Source organism: Chiloscyllium punctatum, chromosome 6 (genome assembly GCF_047496795.1).
Source record: "Chiloscyllium punctatum isolate Juve2018m chromosome 6, sChiPun1.3, whole genome shotgun sequence".
Taxonomy (NCBI): Eukaryota; Metazoa; Chordata; class Chondrichthyes; order Orectolobiformes; family Hemiscylliidae; genus Chiloscyllium; species Chiloscyllium punctatum.
In genome coordinates, this window is record NC_092744.1 from 33,425,581 (window position 1) to 33,451,770 (window position 26,190).

Consider the following 26,190-nt stretch of genomic DNA (forward strand, 5'->3'; position numbering starts at 1 on the left):
TCAACCCCAGACATTTCAGAACCTGTTTCTTTACGACCTCCTGAAAAGAAACAATGAACTTCAATTCAGCAGTCCATCTTTTATTAAATGTTACCACTGTCATGAAATGGACCTAGACAGCTAAGCTCTTTCTTCAGGATAACATATAATCATGATCACAGTGGAAATTGGAGATCATAAAATCTAGGATAAGAAATATCGTCACATCCTAACTTTTCCATTTGCATGTAGATTTCACTGTACAGACTGATGCTTTTTCAGATTGTAACATAACTTGAATTCACACTTGAGTGCATTTACAATAGAACCCTGTTAAAATTACCCAGCCACACATATTAAATTTAAATATATATTGGCCATTATTTTGCCAAATGGTCTGGAGACCAGTATTTAGCTTAATCTAATCCTGATATCGTTTTAGCTCAGCGTGGTGAAACATTTTAAAGTTTACTCCATGCATTGTCCAATTATCAGTACTGAAGGCAAGAAATAGCTTTCATGAGTACAGTTTGATGTTCACAATTACCTGGTGTTGTGGAATTGACATCACTTGTTGAGATTGTCATTTTCTGAGTTGTCGATAGTTGAGTGCTGCCCAGTGTAGTTTGAGGGACCTGTGTAACTGAAGATGATGCAGAGGTTTGTGATGTATTTGTTAGTAGTTGGAAGGAAGAAGAGCTCTCTGTTGTTATTGCAATATTTGATGTGGCTGTTCCAATACAAAATCATTTTGGACACTTTAACAATGAATAACACAGTTTGTTACCATTTCAAATCTGTAGGAGCTTCATAACCCAGAACAATTTTATATATCATTCTATTGGTGGCTTCAACAATACTATCTAAAAAGTTATTGCTGCCCACATGAACTTCCTGGTTAAATATCCACGATAAGTGCACACTATTAGAACATAGAACATTACAGTGCAGTAGAGATCCTTCACCCCTCGATGTTGTGCCGAGCTGTTGCACCAATCTGAAGCCTATCTCTCCTTCACTACTCCATTATCATCCATATGTTTATCCGATCACCATTTAACGTTGGCAAGCCTACTATTGTTGCAGGCAGTACGCTCAACACCCCTAAAGCTCTCTGAGAAAAGAAACTACCTCTGACATCTTTCCTATATGTATCACTCCTCAATTTAAAGCTTTGTCTCCGTGTGCTAGGAATCACCATCCGAGGAAAACATTTGTTGAATATTTCTGCAGGAAATCATGCTGCAATTGCCTTTGTTCCTGTGCATGTGCTGTGAAACATCATATAAATTAGCTTACTACTTGCTGTTGTTGTGAGATTGTTCCCTGTTGTTGTGTTTGGTGTGGATTCTGTTGATGATTGCTGAGTGGTGTTCTCTGCAGTTGTCACTCCTGGGATGGATGGAGAGGCTGCTGTAGTTGTTAATTGTACAGGTGTAGATGATGTTCCAACCAGAGGAGTTGTGGTCGGACCAGTTGTTACAGCTGTGTAAACAAAATCACATTTCAGTCTTCAAAGAACTTTCCTTCTATACAATTTAAATGACAACATTAAATCTGAGAGATATTTAAATTTGCAAATATGACATCTTCTTGTCCTTCATGTACTGATGTAGTTAGAACATACTAGAACTGAATTCTGTCAGGAATGCAAGGGTAAGTGTTTTGTCCAGATCTTCAGTCAGCATCAAATCTGGGCCCATTGCCAAATCCAACAAAGATTTCTGCATCCACAGTTGTCTACAGGTTCATATGGGTCTTTTAATCCTCAATGCAGTAGAAATGGAGCAATGCAGCCTTTCAAGGTGCACTCAGGGGAGAACAAGAGAAGATGGATAGGAAGAGGACAGTCTCCCTTTTCTACATTATTACCAAACATCAAGATTGTCCAATGAGCAAGGATTAAACAGGTTTTGGACCTGACTCACTGGAGTTTAGAAGAATGAGAGATGATCCCATTGAAACATAGAGTGTTCTTAAGGAGCTTCACAGGCTAAATGCTGAGAGGATGGTTTTCCTCATGGGAGAATCTAGGTTAACAGAATATAGTCTCTGAATAAAGGTTGCAAATTTAAGATGCAGTTGTGGAAGGATTTCTTCGCCTTGAGGACAGAATCCTGATCAATAGGGGCATCAATAGTTACATGTAAATGGCAGGAAAGTGAACATGTGGAATGTTGACCTGTCCATGATTCTAACTCTTGTTCCTATTGCTCATTATCTTATACTTCAAAGCATGAATGTAATTAACCAGCCTAAAGCTAACATAACAGCTTATCTTTTACCGAACCGTAACAAACTAGATTTTAACTTCAGAACGTGGCTTCACCACTTGAAACTAGTTATCTCCAGAGATGAATGTCACAAGATGGGTTTGGAGCATCATGTTAACACAAAGAAAATCTTAGAAGAAACATGTGCACACATCACATGACAACATTGGGTAATCAGAGTCGTATTCTCTATGGTCGTTGTTGTAGACAAGGCCAGACCTGCTCAGAACATTTACAGAAATTAGCCCAGACCCTACCTTTGCTCATTTTTTCAGAAGGTGTACAGTGGATATTCCAATAGTGATGCAACTGCCCCAACCACTTTGTTTTAAACAAAACAGAATGTATTTACAAGTTTATCGAATGAAACACAAACAAAGGAGAACAGAACACAGAATAATCTAAACTCGCTGACAACCCAACAGATCATCCAAATTTAATGATGCTGCTGCAAATACTTTCATCAATCCCCATAAACATTCCCTTTGTCCAAGAGGTAAAATCAAACCCAGGTTCCTACAGGAGAGATGTCAGAGAGAGGGAGGATCAGCTTGAACCTTGGGTCCAGCAGCTTCGCAAATGACTGCTAAATCCAAATCAAACCCAAACCAGAGTAAAACTGTGCTGGAAGAACTGGCCACTCCCCTTTCATTCTACAAATGTATTTTTAAATTTAAACTTTAAACCTTCTTCAATTAGATCAACCCCAGACATTTCAGAACCTGTGTCTTTATGACCTCCTGAAAAGAAACAATGAACTTCAATTCAGCAGTCCATCTTTGATCAAATATTACTGCTGTCATGAAAAGGCCCGTGACAGCTAAGCTCTTTCTTCAGGATAACACATATTCTGGATCGCAATGGAAATTTGAGGTCATAAAATCTTGCATAAGAAATATCGTCACATCCTAACTTTTTCATTTGCATGTAGATTTCACTGTGCCGATTGATGCTTTTTCAGATTGTAACATAACATGAATTTATACTCGGGTGCCTCTGCAGTAGAACCGTGTTAAAATTGCCCAGCCCAAACATTTTAAAATTAAAACATATATTGGCCATTATTTTGCCAAATGATCTGGAGCGTCGCGCTCAGCATCATATAGCCCTGACATTGATTTAGCTCAGCGTGGTGAAACATTTTAAAGTTTACTGCATGCATTGTCCAATTATCAGTACTGTAGGCAAGAAATAGCTTTCATGAGTACAGTTTGATGTTCACAATTACCTGGTGTTGTGGAACTGACATCACTTGTTGAGATTGTCATGTTCTGAGTTGTCGATGGTTGAATGCTGCCCAGTGTAATTGGAGGGACCTGTGTAACTGAAGATGATGCAGAGGTTTGTGATGTATTTGTTAGTAGTTGGAAGGAAGAAGAGCTCTCTGTTGTTATTGCAATATTTGATGTGGCTGTTCCAATACAAAATCATTTTGGACACTTTAACAATGTATAACACAGTTTGTTACCATTTCAAATCTGTAGGAGCTTCATAACCCAGAATAATTTTATATATCATTCTATTGGTGGCTTCAACAATACTATCTAAAAAGTTATTGCTGCCCACATGAACTTCCTGGTTAAATATCCACGATAAGTGCACACTATTAGAACATAGAACATTACAGTGCAGTAGAGATCCTTCAGCCCTCGATGTTGTACCGAGCTGTTGCAACAATCTGAAGCCTATCTCTTCTACACTACTCCATTATCATCCGTATGTTTATCCGATCACCATTTAACGTTGGCAAGCCTACTATTGTTGCAGGCAGTACGCTCCACACCCCTAAAGCTCTCTGAGAAAAGAAACTACCTCTGACATCTTTCCTATATGTATCACTCCTCAATTTAAAGCTTTGTCTCCTTGTGCTTGCCATCACCATCCGAGGAAAACATTTGTTGAACATTTCTGCAGGAAATCATGCTGCAATTGCCTTTGTTCCTGTGCATGTGCTGTGAAACATCATATAAATTAGCTTACTACTTGCTGTTGTTGTGAGATTGTTCCCTGTTGTTGTGTTTGGTGTGGATTCTGTTGTTGATTGCTGAGTGGTGTTCTCTGCAGTTGTCACTCCTGGGATGGATGGAGAGGCTGCTGTAGTTGTTAATTGTACAGGTGTAAATGATGTTCCAACCAGAGGAGTTGTGGTCGGACCAGTTGTTACAGCTGTGTAAACAAAATCACATTTCAGTCTTCAAAGAACTTTCCTTCTATACAATTTAAATGACAACATTAAATCTGAGAGATATTTAAATATTCAAATATGATATCTTCTTGTCCTTCATGTATTGGTGCAGTTAGAAGATAATAGAACCGGATTCTGTCAGTAATGCAAGGGTAAGTGATTTGTCCAGATCTTCAGTCAGCATCAAATCTGGGCCCATTGCCAAATCCAACAAAGATTTCTGCATCCACAGTTGTCTACAGGTTCATATGGGTCTTTTAATCCTCAATGCAGTAGAAATGGAGCAATGCAGCCTTTCAAGGTGCACTCAGGGGAGAACAAGAGAAGATGGATAGGAAGAGGACAGGCTCCCTTTTCTACAATATTACCAAACATCAGGATTGTCCAATGAGCAAAGATTAAACTGGTTTGGACTTGACTCACTTGAATTTAGAAGAATGAGAGATGATCTCATTAAAACATAAAGTGTTCTTAAGGGGCTTCAAAGGGTAACTGCTGAGAAGATGGTTTTCCTTATGGGAGAATCTAGGTTCACAGGACATAGTCTCTGAATAAAGTATGTAAACTTAGGATGGAGTTGTGGAAGAATTTCTTCGTCACGAGGACAGACTCCTGATCAATAGGGAAATCAACGGTTATAAGTAAAGGGCAGGAAAGTGAACATGTGGAATGTTGACCTGTCCATGATTCTAACTCTTGTTCCTATTGCTCATTATCTTATCGTTCAAAGCATGAATGTAATTAACCAGCCTCAAGCTAACATAACAGGTTATCTTTTACCGATACGTAACAAACTAGATTTTAACTTCAGAACGTGGCTTCACCACTTGAAACTAGTTAGCTCCAGAGATGAATGTCACAAGATGGGTTTGGAGCATCATGTTAACACAAAGGAAATCTTAGAAGAAACATGTGCACACATCACTTGACAACATTTGGTAATCAGAGTCCTATTCTCTATGTTCGTTGTTGTGGACAAGGTCAGACCTGCTCAGAACATTTACAGAAATTAGCCCAGACCCTACCTTTGCTCATTTTTTCAGAAGGTGTACAGTGGATATTCCAATAGCGATGCAACTGGCCCAACCACTTTGTTTTAAACAAAACAGAATGTATTTACAAGTTTATCGAATGAAACACAAAGGAGAACAGAACACAGAATAACCTAAACTCGCTGAGAACCCAACAGATCATCCAAATTTAATGATGCTGCTGCAAATACTTTCAACAATCCCCATAAACATTCCCTTTGTACAAGAGGTAAAATCAAACCCAGGTTCCTACAGGAGAGATGTCAGAGAGAGGGATCAGCTTGAACTTTGGGTCCAGCAGCTTCACAAATGACTGCCTGCTAAAACCAAACCAAACCCAAACCAGAGTAAAACTGTGCTGGAAGAACTGGCCACTCCCCTTTCATTCTAAAAATGTATTTTTTAATTTAAATTTTAAACCTTCTTCAATTAGATCAACCCCAGACATTTCAGAACCTGTTTCTTTACGACCTCCTGAAAAGAAACAACGAACTTCAATTCAGCAGTCCATCTTTTATTAAATGTTACCACTGTCATGAAATGGACCTACACAGCTAAGGTCTTTCTTCAGGATAACATATAATCATGATCACAATGGAAATTGGAGATCATAAAATCTAGGATAAGAAATATCGTCACATCTTAACTTTTCCATTTGCATGTAGATTTCACTGTACAGACTGATGCCTTTTCAGATTGTAACATAACTTGAATTCACACTTGAGTGCATTTACAATAGAACCCTGTTAAAATTACCCAGCCCAAACATATTAAATTTAAATATATATTGGCCATTATTTTGCCAAATGGTCTGGGGACCAGTGCTTAGCTTGATTTATTCCTGACACTGTTTTAGCTCAGCGTGGTGAAACATTTTAAACTTTACTGCATGCATTGTCCAATTATCTGTACTGTAGGCAAGAAATAGCTTTCATGATTACAGTTTGATGTTCACAGTTACCTGGTGTTGTGGAACTGACATCACTTGTTGAGATTGTCATGTTCTGAGTTGTCGATGGTTGAGTGCTGCCCAGTGTAGTTGGAGGGACCTGTGTAACTGAAGATGATGCAGAGGTTTGTGATGTATTTGTTAGTAGTTGGAAGGAAGAAGAGCTCTCTGTTGTTATTGCAATATTTGATGTGCTGTTCCAATACAAAATCATTTTGGACACTTTAACAATGTATAACACAGTTTGTTACCATTTCAAATCTGTAGGAGCTTCATAACCCAGAACAATTTTATATATCATTCTATTGGTGGCTTCAACAATACTATCTAAAAAGTTATTGCTGCCCACATGAACTTCCTGGTTAAATATCCACGATAAGTGCACACTATTAGAACATAGAACATTACAGTGCAGTAGAGATCCTTCAGCCCTCGATGTTGTGCTGAGCTGTTGCACCAATCTGAAGCCTGTCTCTCCTTCACTACTGCATTATCATCCCTATGTTTATCCGATCACCATTTAACGTTGGCAAGCCTACTATTGTTGCAGGCAGTACGCTGCACACCCCTAAAGCTCTCTGAGAAAAGAAACTACCTCTGACATCTTTCCTATATGTATCACCCCTCAATTTAAAGCTTTGTCTCCTTGTGCTTGCCATCACCATCCGAGGAAAACATTTGTTGAACATTTCTGCAGGAAATCATGCTGCAATTGCCTTTGTTCCTGTGCATGTGCTGTGAAACATCATATAAATTAGCTTACTACTTGCTGTTGTTGTGAGATTGTTCCCTGTTGTTGAGTTTGGTGTGGATTCTGTTGTCGATTGCTGAGTGGTGTTCTCTGCAGTTGTCACTCCTGGGATGGATGGAGAGGCTGCTGTAGTTGTTAATTGTACAGGTGTAGATGATGTTCCAACCAGAGGAGTTGTGGTCGGACCAGTTGTTACAGCTGTGTAAACAAAATCACATTTCAGTCTTCAAAGAACTTTCCTTCTATACAATTTAAATGACAACATTAAATCTGAGAGATATTTAAATTTGCAAATATGACATCTTCTTGTCCTTCATGTATTGATGCAGTTAGAAGTATGTAAACTTAGGAAGGAGTTGTGGAAGAATTTCTTCGTCACGAGGACAGACTCCTGATCAATAGGGAAATCAACGGTTATAAGAAAAGGGCAGGAATGTGAACATGTGGAATGTTGACCTGTCCATGATTCTAACTCTTGTTCCTATTGCTCATTATCTTATCGTTCAAAGCATGAATGTAATTAACCAGCCTCAAGCTAACATAACAGGTTATCTTTTACCGATGCGTAACAAACTAGATTTTAACTTCAGAACGTGGCTTCACCACTTGAAACTAGTTAGCTCCAGAGATGAATGTCACAAGATGGTCTTGGAGCATCATGTTAACACAAAGAAAATCTTAGAAGAAACATGTGCACACATCACATGACAACATTTGGTAATCAGAGTAGTATTCCATATGGTCGTTGTTGTGGACAAGGCCAGACCTGCTCAGAAAATTTACAGAAATTAGCCCAGACCCTACCTTTGCTCATTTTTTCAGAAGGTGTACAGTGGATATTCCAATAGTGATGCAACTGGCCCAACCACTTTGTTTTAAACAAAACAGAATGTATTTACAAGTTTATCGAATGAAACACAAAAAAAGGAGAACAGAACACCGAAACACCTGAACTCGCTAAGAACCCAACAGATCATCCAAAGTTAATGATGCTGCTGCAAATACTTTCAACAATCCCCACAAACATTCCCTTTGTACAAGAGGTAAAATCAAACCAGGTTCCTACAGGAGAGATGTCAGAGAGAGGAATCAGCTTGAACCTTGGGTCCAGCAGCTTCGCAAATGACTGCCTGCTAAAACCAAACCAAACCCAAACCAGAGTAAAACTGTGCTGGAAGAACTGGCCGCTCCACTTTCATTCTAAAAATGTATTTTTTAATTTAAATTTTAAACCTTCTTCAATTAGATCAACCCCAGACATTTCAGAACCTGTTTCTTTACGACCTCCTGAAAAGAAACAATGAACTTCAATTCAGCAGTCCATCTTTTATTAAATGTTACCACTGTCATGAAATGGACCTAGACAGCTAAGCTCTTTCTTCAGGATAAGATATAATCATGATCACAATGGAAATTGGAGATCATAAAATCTAGGATAAGAAATATCGTCACATCCTACCTATTCCATTTGCATGTAGATTTCACTGTGCCGACTGATGCTTTTTCAGATTGTACATAACTTGAATTCACACTTGAGTGCATTTACAATAACACCCTGTTAAAATTTCCCAGCCCAAACATATTAAATTTAAATATATATTGGCCATTACTTTGCCAAATGGTCTGGAGACCAGTGTTTAGCTTAATCTAATCCTGATATCGTTTTAGCTCAGCGTGGTGAAACATTTTAAACTTTACTGCATGCATTGTCCAATTATCAGTACTGAAGGCAAGAAATAGCTTTCATGAGTACAGTTTGATGTTCACAATTATCTGGTGTTGTGGAACTGACATCACTTGTTGAGATTGTCATGTTCTGAGTTGTCGATGGTTGAGTGCTGCCCAGTGTAGTTGGAGGGACCTGTGTAACTGAAGATGATGCAGAGGTTTGTGATGTATTTTTTAGTAGTTGGAAGGAAGAAGAGCTCTCTGTTGTTATTGCAATATTTGATGTGCTGTTCCAATACAAAATCATTTTGGACACTTTAACAATGTATAACACAGTTTGTTACCATTTCAAATCTGTAGGAGCTTCATAACCCAGAACAATTTTATATATCATTCTATTGGTGGCTTCAACAATACTATCTAAAAAGTTATTGCTGCCCACATGAACTTCCTGGTTAAATATCCACGATAAGTGCACACTATTAGAACATAGAACATTACAGTGCAGTAGAGATCCTTCAGCACTCGATGCTGTGCCGAGCTGTTGCACCAATCTGAAGCCGATCTCTTCTACACTACTCCATTATCATCCGTATGTTTATCCGATCACCATTTAACGTTGGCAAGCCTACTATTGTTGCAGGTAGTGCGCTCCATACCCCTAAAGCTCTCTGAGAAAAGAAACTACCTCTGACATCTTTCCTATATGTATCACCCATCAATTTAAAGCTTTGTCTCCGTGTGCTAGCCATCAGCATCCGAGGAAAACATTTGTTGAACATTTCTGCAGGAAATCACGCTGCGATTGCCTTTGTTCCTGTGCATGTGCTGTGAAACATCATATAAATTAGCTTACTACTTGCTGTTGTTGTGAGATTGTTCCCTGTTGTTGAGTTTGGTGTTGATTCTGTTGTTGATTGCTGAGTGGTGTTCTCTGCAGTTGTCACTCCTGGGATAGATGGAGAGGCTGCTGTAGTTGTTAATTGTACAGGTGTAGATGATGTTCCAACCAGAGGAGTTGTGGTCGGACCAGTTGTTACAGCTGTGTAAACAAAATCACATTTCAGTCTTCAAAGAACTTTCCTTCTGTACAATTTAAATGACAACATTAAATCTGAGAGATATTTAAATTCGCAAATATGACATCTTCTTGTCCTTCATGTATAGATGTAGTTAGAACATAATAGAACTGGATTGTGTCAGGAATGCAAGGGTAAGTGATTTGTCCAGATCTTCAGTCAGCATCAAATCTGGGCCCATTGCCTAATCCAATAGAGATTTCTGCATCCATAGTTGTCCACAGGTTCATATGGGTCTTTTAATCCTCAATGCAGTAGAAATGGAGCAATGCAGCCTTTCAAGGTGCACTCAGGGGAGAACAAGAGAAGATGGATAGGAAGAGGACAGGCTCCCTTTTCTACAATATTACCAAACATCAGGATTGTCCATTGAGCAAGGATTAAACTGGTTTGGACTTGACGCACTGGAGTTTAGAAGAATGAGAGATGATCCCATTGGAATATAGACTGTTCTTAAGGAGCTTCACAGGGTAAATGCTGAGAGGATGGTTTTCCTCATGGGAGAATCTAGGTTAACAGAACATAGTCTCTGAATAAAGGTTGCAAATTTAAGATGCAGTTGTGGAAGGATTTCTTCGCCTTGAGGACAGAATCCTGATCAATAGGGGCATCAATAGTTACATGTAAATGGCAGGAAAGTGAACATGTGGAATGTTGACCTGTCCATGATTCTAACTCTTGTTCCTATTGCTCATTATCTTATACTTCAAAGCATGAATGTAATTAACCAGCCTAAAGCTAACATAACAGCTTATCTTTTACCGAACCGTAACAAACTAGATTTTAACTTCAGAACGTGGCTTCACCACTTGAAACTAGTTAGCTCCAGAGATGAATGTCACAAGATGGGTTTGGAGCATCATGTTAACACAAAGAAAATCTTAGAAGAAACATGTGCACACATCACATGACAACATTGGGTAATCAGAGTCGTATTGTCTATGGTCGTTGTTGTGGACAAGGCCAGACCTGCTCAGAACATTTACAGAAATTAGCCCAGACCCTACCTTTGCTCATTTTTTCAGGAGGTGTACAGTGGATAGTCCAATAGTGATGCAACTGGCCCAACCACTTTGTTTTAAACAAAACAGAATGTATTTACAAGTTTATCGAATGAAACACAAACAAAGGAGAACAGAACACAGAAAAACCTAAACTCGCTGAGAACCCAACAGATCATCATAATTTAATGATGCTGCTGCAAATACTTTCATCAATCCCCATAAACATTCCCTTTGTCCAAGAGGTAAAATCAAACCCAGGTTCCTACAGGAGAGATGTCAGAGAGAGGGATCAGCTTGAACCTTGGGTCCAGCAGCTTCGCAAATGACTGCTAAATCCAAAACAAACCCAAACCAGAGTAAAACTGTGCTGGAAGAACTGGCCACTCCCAGTTCATTCTACAAATGTATTCTTTAATATAAATTTTTGACCTTCTTCAATTAGATCAACCCCAGACATTTCAGAACCTGCTTCTTTACGACCTCCTGAAAAGAAACAATGAACTTCAATTCAGCAGTCCATCTTTGATCAAATATTACTGCTGTCTTGAAATGACCTGAGACACCTATGCCCTTTCTTCAGGAAAACACATATTCCGAATCGCAATGCAAATTTGAGGTCATAAAATCTAGGATAAGAAATATCGTCACATCCTACCTATTCCATTTGCATGTAGATTTCACTGTACAGACTGATGCTTTTTCAGATTGTAACATAACTTGAATTCACACTTGAGTGCATTTACAATAGAACACTGTTAAAATTACCCAGCCCAAACATATTAAAATTAAATATATATTGGCCATTATTTTGCCAAATGGTCTGGACACCAGCGCTTAGCTTGATCTATTCCTGACACTGTTTTAGCTCAGCGTGGTGAAACATTTTAAAGTTTACTCCATGCATTGTCCAATTATCAGTACTGTAGGCAAGAAATAGCTTTCATGAGTACAGTTTGATGTTCACAATTACCTGGTGTTGTGGAATTGACATCACTTGTTGAGATTGTCATGTTCTGAGTTGTCGATGGTTGAGTGCTGCCCAGTGTAGTTGGAGGGACCTGTGTAACTGAAGATGATGCAGAGGTTTGTGATGTATTTGTTAGTAGTTGCAAGGAAGAAGAGCTCTCTGTTGTTATTGCAGTACTTGATGTGGCTGTTCCAATAAAAAATTATTTTGGACACTTTAACAATGTATAACACAGATTGTTACCATTTCCACATTTGTAGGAGCTTCATCACCCAGAACAATTTTATATATCATTGTATTGGTGGCTTTAGCAATACTATCTAAAGATATTATTGCTGCCCACATGAACTTCCTGGTTAAATATCCACGATAAGTGCACACTATTAGAACATAGAACATTACAGTGCAGTAGAGATCCTTCAGCCCTCAATGTTGTGCCGAGCTGTTGCACTAATCTGAAGCCTGTCTCTCCTTCACTACTCCATTATCATCCGTATGTTTATCCGATCACCATTTAACGTTGGCAAGCCTACTATTGTTGCAGGCAGTACACTCCACACCCCTAAAGCTCTCTGAGAAAAGAAACTACCTCTGACATCTTTCCTATATGTATCACTCCTCAATTTAAAGCTTTGTCTCCGTGTGCTAGCCATCAGCATCCGAAGAAAACATTTGTTGAATATTTCTGCAGGAAATCATGCTGCGATTGCCTTTGTTCCTGTGCATGTGCTGTGAAACATCATATAAATTAGCTTACTACTTGCTGTTGTTGTGAGATTGTTCCCTGTTGTTGAGTTTGGTGTGGATTCTGTTGTTGATTGCTGAGTGGTGTTCTCTGCAGTTGTCACTCCTGGGATGGATGGAGAGGCTGCTGTAGTTGTTAATTGTACAGGTGTAGATGATGTTCCAACCAGAGGAGTTGTGGTCGGATCAGTTATTACAGCTGTGTAAACAAAATCACATTTCAGTCTTCAAAGAACTTTCCTTCTGTACAATTTAAATGACAACATCAAATCTAAGAGATATTTAAATTGGCAAATATGACATCTTCCTGTCCTTCATGTATTGATGTAGTTAGAACACAATAGAACCAGATTCCGTCAGCAATGCGAGGGTAAGTGTTTTGTCCGAATCTTCAGGCAGCATCAATGCTGGGCCCATTGTCAAATCCAACAAAGATTTCTGCATCCACAGTTGTCTACAGGTTCATATGGGTCTTTTAATCCTCAATGCAGTAGAAATGGAGCAATGCAGCCTTTCAAGGTGCACTCAGGGGAGAACAAGAGAAGATGGATAGGAAGAGGACAGGCTCCCTTTTCTACAATATTACCAAACATCGGGATTGTCCAATGAGCAAAGATTAAACAGGTTTGGACTTTACTCACTGGAGTTTAGAAGAATGAGAGATGATCTCATTGAAACATAGAGAGTTCTTAAGGGGCTTCACAGGGTAAATGCTGAGAAGATGGTTTTCCTTATGGGAGAATGTAGGTTCACAGGACATAGTCTCTGAATAATGTATGTAAACTTAGGATGGAGTTGTGGAAGAATTTCTTTGTCACGAGGACAGACTCCTGATCAATAGGGAAATCAACGGTTATAAGTAAAGGGCAGGAAAGTGAACATGAGGAATGTTGGCCTGTCCATGATTCTAATGAATGGCAGAGCAGGCTCCAGGAGCTGACCGGCCTACTCCTGTTCCTATTGCTCATTATCTTATAGTTCAAAACATGAATGTAATTAACCAGCCGAAAGCTAATATAGCAGGCTGGATTTTACCGATATGTAATAAACTAGATTTTAACTTCAGAACGTCGCTTCACCACTTAAAACTAGTTAGCTCCAGGAGAGATGTCAGAGAGAGGATCAGCTTGAACTTTGGGTCCAGCAGCTTCACAACTGACTATCAGCTAAAACCAAACCAAACCCAAACCAGAGTAAAAACTGTGCTGGAAGAACTGGCCACTCCCCCTTCATTCTACAAATGTATTTTTAAATTTAAATTTTAAACCTTCTTCAATTAGATCAACCCCAGACATTTCAGAACCTGTTTCTTTACGACCTCCTGAAAAGAAACAATGAACTTCAATTCAGCAGTCCATCTTTTATTAAATGTTACCACTGTCATGAAATGGCCTGAGACAGCTATGCCCTTTCTTCAGGATCACACATATTCTGGATCGCAATGGAAATTTGAGGTCATAAACTCTTGCATAAGAAATATCGTCACATCCTACCTATTCCATTTGCATGTAGATTTCACTGTACAGACTGATGCTTTTTCAGATTGTAACATAACTTGAATTCACACTTGAGTGCATTTACAATAACACCCTGTTAAAATTACCCAGCCCAAACATATTAAATTTAAATATATATTGGCCATTATTTTGCCAAATGGTCTGGAGACCAGTGTTTAGCTTAATCTAATCCTGATATCGTTTTAGCTCAGCGTGGTGAAACATTTTAAAGTTTACTCCATGCATTGTCCAATTATCAGTACTGAAGGCAAGAAATAGCTTTCATGAGTACAGTTTGATGTTCACAGTTACCTGGTGTTGTGGAATTGACATCACTTGTTGAGATTGTTATGTTCTGAGTTGTCGATGGTTGAGTGCTGCTCAGTGTATTTGGAGGGACCTGTGTAACTGAAGATGATGCAGAGGTTTGTGATGTATTTATTAGTGGTTGGAAGGAAGAAGAGCTCTCTGTTGTTATTGCAGTACTTGATGTGGCTGTTCCAATACAAAATCATTTTGGACACTTTAACAATGTATAACACAGTTTGTTACCATTTCCAAATCTGTAGGAGCTTCATCACCCAGAACAATTTTATATATCATTATATTGGTAGCTTCAACAATACTATCTAAAGATATTATTGCTGCCCACATGAACTTCCTGGTTAAATATCCACGATAAGTGCACACTATTAGAACATAGAACATTACAGTGCAGTAGAGATCCTTCAGCCCTCAATGTTGTGCCGAGCTGTTGCACCAATCTTAAGCCTATCTCTCCTTCACTACTCCATTATCATCCGTATGTTTATCCAATCACCATTTAACGTTGGCAAGCCTACTATTGTTGCAGGCAGTACGTTCCATACCCCTAAAGTTCTCTGAGAAAAGAAACTACCTCTGACATCTTTCCTATATGTATCGCCCATCAATTTAAAGCTTTGTCTCCGTGTGCTAGCCATCAGCATCCGAGGAAAACATTTGTTGAACATTTCTGCAGGAAATCATGCTGCAATTGACTTTGTTCCTGTGCATGTGCTGTCCAACATCATATAAATTAGCTTACTACTTGCTGTTGTTGTGAGATTGTTCCCTGTTGTTGAGTTTGGTGTGGATTCTGTTGTTGATTGCTGAGTGGTGTTCTCTGCAGTTGTCACTCCTGGGATGGATGGAGAGGCTGCTGTAGTTGTTAATTGTACAGGTGTAGATGATGTTCCAACCAGAGGAGTTGTGGTCGGACCAGTTGTTACAGCTGTGTAAACAAAATCACATTTCAGTCTTCAAAGAACTTTCCTTCTATACAATTTAAATGACAACATCAAATCTGAGAGATATTTAAATTTGCAAATATGACATCTTCTTGTCCTTCATGTATTGATGTAGTTAGAACACAATAGAACCAGATTCCGTCAGCAATGCGAGGGTAAGTGATTTGTCTGAATCTTCCGTCAGCATCAATGCTGGGTCCATTGCCAAATCCAACAAAGATTTCTGCATCCACAGTTGTCTACAGGTTCATATGGGTCTTTTAATCCTCAATGCAGTAGAAATGGAGCAATGCAGGTTTTCAAGGTGCACTCAGGGGAGAACAAGAGAAGATGGATAGGAAGAGGACAGGCTCCCTTTTCTACAATATTACCAACCATCGGGATTGTCCAATGAGCAAAGATTAAACAGGTTTGGGCTTTTCTCACTGGAGTTTAGAAGAATGAGAGATGGTCTCATTGTAACATAGTGTGTACTTAACGGGCTTCACAGGGTAAATGCTGAGAAGATGGTTTTTCTTATGGTAGAATCTAGGTTCACAGATATGGTCTCTGAATAAAGGTTGCAAACTTAAGATGGGGATGTGGAAGAGGTTCTTCTCCCAGAGGACAGACTCCTGATCAATAGGGGAATCAATTTTTACTTGGAAAAGGCAGGAAAGTGAACATGAGGAATGTTGGCCAGTCCATGATTCTAATGAATGGCAGAGCAGGCTCCAGGAGCTGACCGGCCTACTCCTGTTCCTATTGCTCATTATCTTATTGTGCAAAGTGTTAATGTAATTTAGATTAGAGAAGATTCCCTACAGTGTGGAAACAGGCTCTTTGGCCGAACAAGCCCACACTCACTCTCTGAAGAGCAACCCATCCAGACCCATTTCCCTCTGACTAATATACCGAACACAATGGGCAATTTAGCATTGCCAATTCACCTGACCTGCACATCTTTGGACTGTGGGAAGAAACCAGAGCCCCCGGAGGAAACCCAGGCAGACACAGGGAGAATGTGCAAACTCCACGCAGGCACTCGCCCAAGGCTGGAATCAAACCTGGGACCCTGGTGCTGTGAGCCAGCAGTACTAACCACTGAACCACCGAGCCGCCCACCCAGCTGCAAGCTAACATAACCAGTTATCTTCCTGATATGTAACAAACTGGTTTTTTAACCTAAGAATGTGGCTTCACCACTTGAAACTACTTAGCTCCACTGACTAATGTCACAAGATGGGTTTGTAGTATCAGATTAACCCAAGGTAAATCTTAGAAGAAACATGTGCACACATCACATGACAACATTTAGTAATTAAGATCCTATTCTCAATCGCTGTTGTCATGGACAAGGCCGACTCGGTCAAAACATTTCAAGAAATTAGCCCAAGGCCCTAACTTTGATCGTTTTATAAGTGGATACTTCAAGAGTGGGTTACTCTTTGAATGGTCGGTGTGGGGTTGTTGGGCCAAATGACCTGGTCCACACTGTGGATTCTATGATTATCCGGACTGATGCAATTGGCCCTGTCACTTTGTTTCAAACAAAACAGAAATTATTCGCAAAATTACCAAATGAAACACAAACAAAGGAGAACAGAACACAGAATAACTTAACCTATCTGAAAACCCAACACATCATCCAAACTTAATGATGCTGTGGCAAATACTTTCAACAGTCCCCAAAAACATTTCCTTTGTACAAAAGGTAAAATCAAACCCAGGTTCCTACAGGAGAGATGTCAGAGAGAGGGAGGATCAGCTTGAACCTTGGGTCAAGCAGCTTCACAACTGACTGCCTGCTAAAACCAAACCAAACCCAAACCAGAATTAAACTGTGCTGGAAGAACTGGACTCTCCCCTTTCATTCTACAAATGTATTTTTTAATTTAAATTTTAAACCTTCTTCAATTAGATCAACCCCAGACATTTCAGAACCTGTTTCTTTACGACCTCCTGAAAAGAAACAATGAACTTCAATTCAGCAGTCCATCTTTTATTAAATGTTACCACTGTCATGAAATGGACCGAGACAGCTATGCCCTTTCTTCAGGATAACACATATTCTGGATCACAATGGAAATTTGAGGTCATAAAATCTAGGATAAGAAATATCGTCACATCTTACCTTTTCCATTTGCAGGTAGATTTCACTGTACAGACTGATGCTATTTCAGATTGTAACATAACTTGAATTCACACTTGAGTGCATTTACAATAGAACACTGTTAAAATTACCCAGCCCAAACATATTAAATTTAAATATATATTGGCCATTATTTTGCCAAATGGTCTGGAGACCAGCGCTTAGCTTGATCTATTCCTGACACTGTTTTAGCTCAGCGTGGTGAAACATTTTAAAGTTTACTCCATGCATTGTCCAATTATCAGTACTGTAGGCAAGAAATAGCTTTCATGAGTACAGTTTGATGTTCACAATTACCTGGTGTTGTGGAATTGACATCACTTGTTGAGATTGTTATGTTCTGAGTTGTCGATGGTTGAGTGCTGCCCAGTGTAGTTGGAGGGACCTGTGTAACTGAAGATGATGCAGAGGTTTGTGATGTATTTGTTAGTAGTTGGAAGGAAGAAGAGCTCTCTGTTGTTATTGCAGTATTTGATGTGGCTGTTCCAATAAAAAATCATTTTGGACACTTTAACAATGTATAACACAGTTTGTTACCATTTCCAAATCTGTAGGAGCTTCATCACCCAGAACAATTTTATATATCATTATATTGGTGGCTTCAACAATACTATCTAAAGATATTATTGCTGCCCACATGAACTTCCTGGTTAAATATCCACGATAAGTGCACACTATTAGAACATAGAACATTACAGTGCAGTAGAGATCCTTCAGCCCTCGATGTTGTGCTGAGCTGTTGCAACAATCTGAAGCCTATCTCTCCTTCACTACTCCATTATCATCCGTATGTTTATCCAATCACCATTTAACGTTGGCAAGCCTACTATTGTTGCAGGCAGTATGCTCCACACCCCTAAAGTTCTCTGAGAAAAGAAACTACCTCTGACATCTTTCCTGTATGTATCGCCCATCAATTTAAAGCTTTGTCTCCTTGTGCTAGCCATCACCATCAGAGGAAAACATTTGTTGAACATTTCTGCCTGAAATCATGCTGCAATTGACTTTGTTCCTGTGCATGTGCTGTGAAACATCATATAAATTAGCTTACTACTTGCTGTTGTTGGGAGATTGTTCCCTGTTGTTGAGTTTGGTGTGGATTCTGTTGTCGATTGCTGAGTGGTGTTCTCTGCAGTTGTCACTCCTGGGATGGATGGAGAGGCTGCTGTAGTTGTTAATTGTACAGGTGTAGATGATGTTCCAACCAGAGGAGTTGTGGTCGGACCAGTTGTTACAGCTGTGTAAACAAAATCACATTTCAGTCTTCAAAGAACTTTCCTTCTATACAATTTAAATGACAACATCAAATCTGAGAGATATTTAAATTTGCAAATATGACATCTTCTTGTCCTTCATGTATTGATGTAGTTAGAACACAATAGAACCAGATTCCGTCAGCAATGCGAGGGTAAGTGATTTGTCTGAATCTTCCGTCAGCATCAATGCTGGGTCCATTGCCAAATCCAACAAAGATTTCTGCATCCACAGTTGTCTACAGGTTCATATGGGTCTTTTAATCCTCAATGCAGTAGAAATGGAGCAATGCAGCCTTTCAAGGTGCACTCAGGGGAGAACAAGAGAAGATGGATAGGAGAAGATGGGCGGCACGGTGGCACAGTGGTTAGCACTGCTGCCTCACAGCGCCTGAGACCCGGGTTCAATTCCCGCCTCAGGCGACCGACTGTGTGGAGTTTGCATGTTCTCCCCGTGTCTGCGTGGGTTTCCTCCGGGTGCTCCGGTTTCCTCCCACAGTCCAAAGATGTGCAGGCCAGGTGAATTGGCCATGCTAAATTGCCCATAGTGTTAGGTAAGGGGTAAATGTAGATGTAGATGTAGGGGTATGGGTGGGTTACGCTTCGGCGGGGCGGTGTGGACTTGTTGGGCCAAAGGGCCTGTTTCCACACTGTAAGTAATCTAATCTAATCTAAAAAGTAATCTAATCTAAAAAAAAAAGAGGACAGGCTCCCTTTTCTACAATATTACCAAACATCGGGATTGTCCAATGAGCAAAGATTAAACAGGTTTGGACTTTACTCACTGGAGTTTAGAAGAATGAGAGATGATCTCATTGAAACATAGAGTCTTCTTAAGGGGCTTCACAGGGTAAATGCTGAGAAGATGGTTTTCCTTATGGGAGAATGTAGGTTCACAGGACATAGTCTCTGAATAAAGTATGTAAACTTAGGATGGAGTTGTGGAAGAATTTCTTTGTCACGAGGACAGACTCCTGATCAATAGGGAAATCAACGGTTATAAGTAAAGGGCAGGAAAGTGAGCATGAGGAATGTTGGCCTGTCCATGATTCTAATGAATGGCAGAGCAGGCTCCAGGAGCTTAAAAATGTGTTGCTGGAAAAGCGCAGCAGGTCAGGCAGCATCAAAGGAGAAGAAGCATCGATGTTTCGGGCATAAGCCCTTCTTCAGGAATGAGGTGGGTGTGCCAAGCAGGCTAAGATAACAGGTAGGGAGGAGGGACTTGGGGGAGGGGTGTTGGGAATGCGATGGGTTGAAGGAGGTCAAGGTGAGGGTGATAGGCCGGAGAGGGGGTAGGGACGGAGAGGTCGGGAAGAAGATTGCAGGTCAAGAAGGCGGTGCTGAGTCTGAGGGTTGGGACTGAGAAAAGGTGCGGGGAGGGGAGATGAGGACACTGGAGAAATCTGCATTCATTCCTTGTGGTTGGAGGGTTCCTAGGCGGAAGATGAGTCGCTCTTCCTCCAGGCATCATGTTGCCATGGTCTGGCGATGGAGGAGGCCAAGGACCTGCATGTCCTTGGTGGAGTGGGAGGGGGAGTTAAAGTGTTCAGCCACGGGGCAGTTGGGTTGGTTGGTGTGGATGTCCCAGAAGTGTTCTCTGAAACGTTCCGCAAGTAGACAGCCTGTCTCCCCAATGTAGAGGAGGCCACATCGGGTGCAGCGGATGCAGTAAATGATGTGTGTGGAGTTGCAGGTGAATTTCTGATGGATATTGAAGGATCCCTTGGGGCCTTGGAGGGAAGTGAGGGGTGGGGAGGTGTGGGCGCAAGTTTTGCATTTCTTGCGGTTGCAGGGGAAGGTGCCGGGAGTGGAGGTTGGGTTGGTGGGGGGTATGGATCTGACAAGGGAGTCACAGAGGGAGTGGTCTTTCCGGAATGCTGATAGGGGTGGGGAGGGAAATATACCCTTGGTGGTGGGGTCCGTTTGGAGGTGGCGGAAATGACGAAGGATGATCCGATGTATCTGGAGGTTGGTGGGGTGGTAGGTGAGGACTAGTGGGGTTCTGTCCTGGTGGTGATTGGAGGGGTGGGGCTCAAGGGCGGAGGAGTGGGAAGTGGAGGAGATGCGGTGTAGAGCATCGTCAACCACGTCTGAGGGAACATTGCAGTCTTTGAAGAAGGAGACCATCTGGTTTGTTCGGTATTGGAATTGGTCCTCCTGGGAGCAGATGCGGTGAAGACAAAGGTATTGGGAATATGGGATGGCGTTTTTACAGGGGGCAGGGTGGGAAGAGGTGTAATCTAGGTAGCTGTGGGAGTCAGTCGGTTTATAGTATACGTCCGTGTTGAGTCAGTCGTCCGAGGTAGAGATGGAGAGGTCTAGGAAGGGGAGGGAAGAGTCTGAGACTCACTGGAGTTTAGAAGAATGAGAGATGATCTCATTGAAACATAGAGCGTTCTTAAGGGGCTTCACAGGGTAAATGCTGAGAGGATGGTTTTCCTCATGGGAGAATCAAGGTTCACAGGACATAGTCTCTGAATAAAGGTTGCAAACTTAAGATGGAGTTGAGGAAGAATTTCTTCTCCCAGAGGACAGACTCCTGATTAATATGGGAATCAACTGTTATAAGGAGAAAGGCAAGACAGTGAACATGAGGAATGTTGGCCTGTCCATGATTCTAATGAATGGCAGAGCAGGCTCCAGGAGCTGACCGGCCTACTCCTGTTCCTATTGCTTATTACCTTATCGTCCAAAGTGTTAATGTAGTTATACGGCCTGAAGCTAACATAACCGGTTATCTTCCGGATATGTAACAAACTAGTTTTTAAGTTAAGAATGTGGCTTCACCGCTTGAAACTAGTTAGCTCCATAGATCAATGTCACAAGATGGGTTTCTGGCATCATGCTAACCCAAAGAAAATCTTAGAAGAAACACGTGCACACATCACATGATACCACTTGGTAATCAGGATCCTATTCTCTATGGTTGTTGTTATGGCCCAGGCCAGACCCGCTAAGAACATTTCAAGAAATTAGACCAGATCCTCATTTTGCCCTAATTGTTCAGAAGGCGTACAGTGGATATGCCAATAGTGATGGAACTGGCCCAATCACTTTGTTTTAAACGAAACAGAAATTACTTGCAAGCTTACCGAATGAAACACAAAGGAGAACAGAACACACAATAACGGAACCTATCTGAAAACCCAACAGATCATCCAAATTTAATGATGCTGTTGCAAATACATTCAACATTCCCTATAAACATTCCCTTGGCACAAGAGGTAAAATCAAACCCGGGTTCCTTCAGGAGAGATGTCAGAGAGAGGGAGGATCAGCTTGAACCTTGGGTCCAGCAGCTTCACAACTGACTGCCTGCTAAAACCAAACCAAACCCAAACCAGAGTAAAACTGTGCTGGAAGAACTGGCCACTCCCCTTTCATTCTACAAATGTATTTTTAAATTTAAATTTTAAAGCTTCTTCAATAGATCAACCCCAGACATTTCAGAACCTGTGTCTTTATGACCTCCTGAAAAGATACAATGATTTTCAATACAGCAGTCCATCTTCGATCAAATATTTCTGCTGTCATGAAATGGACCGAGACAGATTCACCCTTTCATCGGGATAACATATAATCCGGATCACAATGGAAATTGGAGGTCGTAAAATCTAGAATAAGAAATATCGCAAGGTTTGTGAACGTTTGTAGCTCAGGTTGAGGTTTAGGGTGTAGGTTTGCTCGCTGAGCTGTAGGTTTGATATCCAGACGTTTCATTACCTGGCTAGGTAACATCATCAGTGGCGACCTCCAAGTGAAGCAAAGCTGTTGTCTCCTGCTTTCTATTTATATCTTTCTCCTGGATGGGGTTCCTGGGGTTTGTGGTGATGTCATTTCCTGTTCATTTTCCGAGAGGATGATAGATGGCATCTAGATCTATGTGCTTGTTTATGGTGTTGTAGTTGGAGTGCCAGGCCTCTAGGAATTCTCTGGCATGTTTTTGCTTCGCCTGTTCCAAGATAGATGTGTTGTCCCAGTCGAAATGGTGGATTTTTTTCATCCGTGTGCAGGGCTATGTGGGAGAGGGGTTCATGTCTTTTTGTGGCTAGCTGGTGTTCGTGTATCCTGGTGGCTAACTTTCTCCCTGTTTGCCCTAAGTAGTGTTTGTGGCAGTCCTTGCATGGAATTTTATAGATGACGTTGGTTTTGTCCATGGGTTGTACTAGGTCTTTTAAGTTTGTTAGTTTTTATTTGAGAGTGTTGGTGGGTTTGTGTGCTACTAGGATTCCAAGGGGTCTTAGTAGTCTGGCTGTCATTTCTGAAACTTCTTTGATGTATGGTAAGGTGGTTAGGGTTTCTGGCTGTGTCTGATCGGCTTGTCGTGGTTTGTTCTTGAGGAATCTGTGCACTGTATTTTTTGAGTATCCGTTCTTCTTGAATACATTGTATAGGTGGTTCTCCTCTGTTTTCCAAAGTTCGTCTGTGCTGCCATGTGTGGTGGCTCATTGGAATAGTGTTCTGAAACAGTTTCGTTTGTGGGTGTTGGGATGGTTGCTGGTGTAGTTAAGTATTTGGTCAATGTTTGTCGGTTTTCTGTATACACAGGTTTGTAGTTCTCCGTTGTCCTTTCTTTTGACTGTGACGTCCAGGAATGCGAGTTTGTTGTCGGTTTCTTCCTCCTTGGTGAACTTTATGCCTGTGAGGGTGTTGTTGTTGATGTTAAATGTCTCTTCTATCTTGCTTCGTTTTGTGATGACAAAGGTGTCATCTACGTAGTGAACCCAGAATTTTGGTTTGATGATTGGTAGGGCTGTTTGTTCAGCTGTACAGGACTTTGGTTAGGCCACCGTTGGAGTACTGTGTGCAGTTCTGGTCGCCTCACTTTAGGAAAGATGTGGAAGCTTTGGAGAGGGTGCAGAGGAGATTTACCAGGATGTTGCCTGGAATGGAGAATAGGTCGTATGAGAATAGGTTGAGAGTTCTCGGCCTTTTCTCGTTGGAACGGCGAAGGATGAGGGGTGACTTGATAGAGGTTTATAAGATGATCAGAGGAATAGATAGAGTAGACAGTCAGAAACTTTATTCCCGGGTACAACAGAGTGTTACAAGGGGACATAAATTTAAGGTGAAGGGTGGAAGGTATAGGGGAGATGTCGGGGTGGGTTCTTTACCCAGAGAGTGGTGGGGGCATGGAATGCGCTGCCCGTGGGAGTGGTAGAGTCAGAATCATTGGCGACCTTTAAGTGGCATTTGGATGGGTACATGGATGGGTGCTTAATCTAGGTTAGAAGTTCGGCACAACATCGTGGGCCGAAGGGCCTGTTCTGTGCTGTATTGTTCTATGTTCTATGTTCTATGTTCTATGTTCTAGCCTTTGCATTACTGCTTCTGCTATGAATCCTGATAGCGGAGATCCCATGGGTGTGCCGTTGGTTTGTTTGTAGATTATGTTGTTGAAGGTGAAGTGGGTAGTGAGGCACAGGTCCACTAGCTTCATGATGTTTTCTTTGGCAATGTGATTGATGGTGGTTGAGGTATGTGAGATGGTCTCTTCTAAAAGTATGGTAAGTGTTTCCTTTGCCAGGCCGATGTTGATGGAGGTGAACAGTGCTGTTACGTCAAATGAGATCACTGTTTCATCTTCCTCTATTTTGGTGTTTTTGATGATTTTTAGGAATTCCTGGGTGGAGTGGATGGAGTGCTGTGACTCTTCTACTAGATATTTCAGTCTTGCGTGTAGTTCTTTGGCCTCAATGATCTCATTTGACGTAACAGCACTGTTCACCTCCATCAACATCGACCTAGCAAAGGAAACACTCCTCAAGAACAAACCACGACAAGCAGACCAAACACAGCCAGAAACCCTAACCACCTTACCATGTACCAAACAAGTTTCAGAAATGACAGCCAGACTACTAAGACCCCTCGGAATCCTAGTAGCACACAAACCCACCAACACTCTCAAATAAAAACTAACAAACTTAAAAGACCTACTACAACCCATGGACAAAACCAACGTCATCTATAAAATTCCATGCAAGGACTGCCACAAACACTACATAGGGCAAACAGGAAGAAAGTTAGCCACCAGGATACATGAACACCAGCTAGCCACAAAAAAAAAGTCACGACCCCCTCTCCTTCATAGCCTTACACACGGATGAAAAAAAAAACATTTCGACTGGGACAAAACATCTATCCTGGGACAGGCGAAGCAAAAACATGCCAGAGAATTCCTAGAGGCCTAGCAATCCAACCACAACGCCATAAACAAGCACATAGATCTAGATGCCATCTATCATCCTCTCAGAAAATGAACAGGAAATGACATCACCACAAACCCCAGGAACCTCATCCAGGAGAAAGATATAAATAGAAAGCAGGGGACAACAGCTTTGCTTCACTTGGAGGTCGCCACTGATGATGTTATGTTTTTGCTTCGCCTGTCCCAGGATAGATGTGTTGTCCCAGTCAAAATGGTGGTTTTTTTCATCCGTGTGTAAGGCTATGAAGGAGAGGGGGTCATGACTTTTTTTTTGTGGCTAGCTGGTGTTCATGTATCCTGGTGGCTAACTTTCTTCCTGTTTGTCCTATGTAGTGTTTGTGGCAGTCCTTGCATGGAATTTTGTAGATGACATTGGTTTTGTCCATGGGTTGTACTGGGTCTTTTAAGTTTGTTCGTCTGGATATCAAACCTACAGCTCAGCGAGCAAACCTACACCCTAATAAGAAATATCATCACATCCTAACTTTTCCATTTGCATGTAGATTTTACTGTCTAGACTGATGCTTTTTCAGACTGTAACATAACTTGAATTTATGTTTGAGTGTGTCCACAATAGAACCCTGTTAAAATTTACCCAGCCCAAGCATTTTAAAATTAAAACATATATTGGCTATTATTTTGCCCAAAGAAATTGTTGCCATCTTTAGATTGCTTTGATTGATCTACTCCCTGACATCTGTTTAGCTCACCATGGTGAAACATTTTAAAGTTTAACACATGCGTTGGATAATTATCAGTACTGTAAGCAAGAAAGGGCTTTCATGAATATGGTTTGCTGTTCACAATTACCTGGTGTTGTGGAACTGACATCACTTGTTGAGATTGTCATGTTCTGAGTTGTCGATGGTTGAGTGCTGCTCAGTGTCGTTGGAGGGACCTGTGTAACTGAAGATGATGCAGAGGTTTGTGATGTATTTGTTAGTAGTTGGAAGGAAGAAGAGCTCTCTGTTGTTATTGCAGTACTTGATGTGGCTGTTCCAATAAAAAAAAATCATTTTGGACACTTTAACAATGTATAACACAGTTTGTTACCATTTCCAAATCTGTAACAGCTTCATAACCCAGAATAATTTTAGATATCATTATATTGGTAGCTTCAACAATACTATCTAAAGAAATTATTGTTGCCCACATGAACTTCCTGGTTAAATATCCACTATAAGTGCACACTATTAGAACATAG

At 40.8% G+C, this 26,190-nt stretch overlaps 1 protein-coding gene across 20 annotated transcripts in view; it reads right to left on the reverse strand.

Moving 5' to 3' along the window:
- LOC140478849 (uncharacterized) overlaps positions 1-26,190 on the reverse strand; it is a 125,393-nt gene that overhangs the window by 68,511 nt on the left and 30,692 nt on the right. For 9 of the 20 annotated variants that reach the window (XM_072572354.1, XM_072572368.1, XM_072572366.1 and 6 more), the window contains 14 exons: positions 25,797-25,979; positions 18,577-18,762; positions 17,823-18,005; positions 15,193-15,378; positions 14,439-14,621; positions 12,644-12,829; positions 11,890-11,985; positions 9,693-9,878; positions 7,181-7,366; positions 6,430-6,525; positions 4,233-4,418; positions 3,481-3,576; positions 1,279-1,464; positions 527-622 (listed from right to left, as the gene is read on the reverse strand). In XM_072572354.1, the coding sequence (XP_072428455.1) occupies positions 527-622; positions 1,279-1,464; positions 3,481-3,576; positions 4,233-4,418; positions 6,430-6,525; positions 7,181-7,366; positions 9,693-9,878; positions 11,890-11,985; positions 12,644-12,829; positions 14,439-14,621; positions 15,193-15,378; positions 17,823-18,005; positions 18,577-18,762; positions 25,797-25,979 (2,235 nt within the window). The remainder of the gene's footprint in view (positions 1-526; positions 623-1,278; positions 1,465-3,480; positions 3,577-4,232; positions 4,419-6,429; positions 6,526-7,180; positions 7,367-9,692; positions 9,879-11,889; positions 11,986-12,643; positions 12,830-14,438; positions 14,622-15,192; positions 15,379-17,822; positions 18,006-18,576; positions 18,763-25,796; positions 25,980-26,190) is intronic. The other 11 variants (XM_072572363.1, XM_072572369.1, XM_072572367.1 and 8 more) reach the window with 9 other exon arrangements.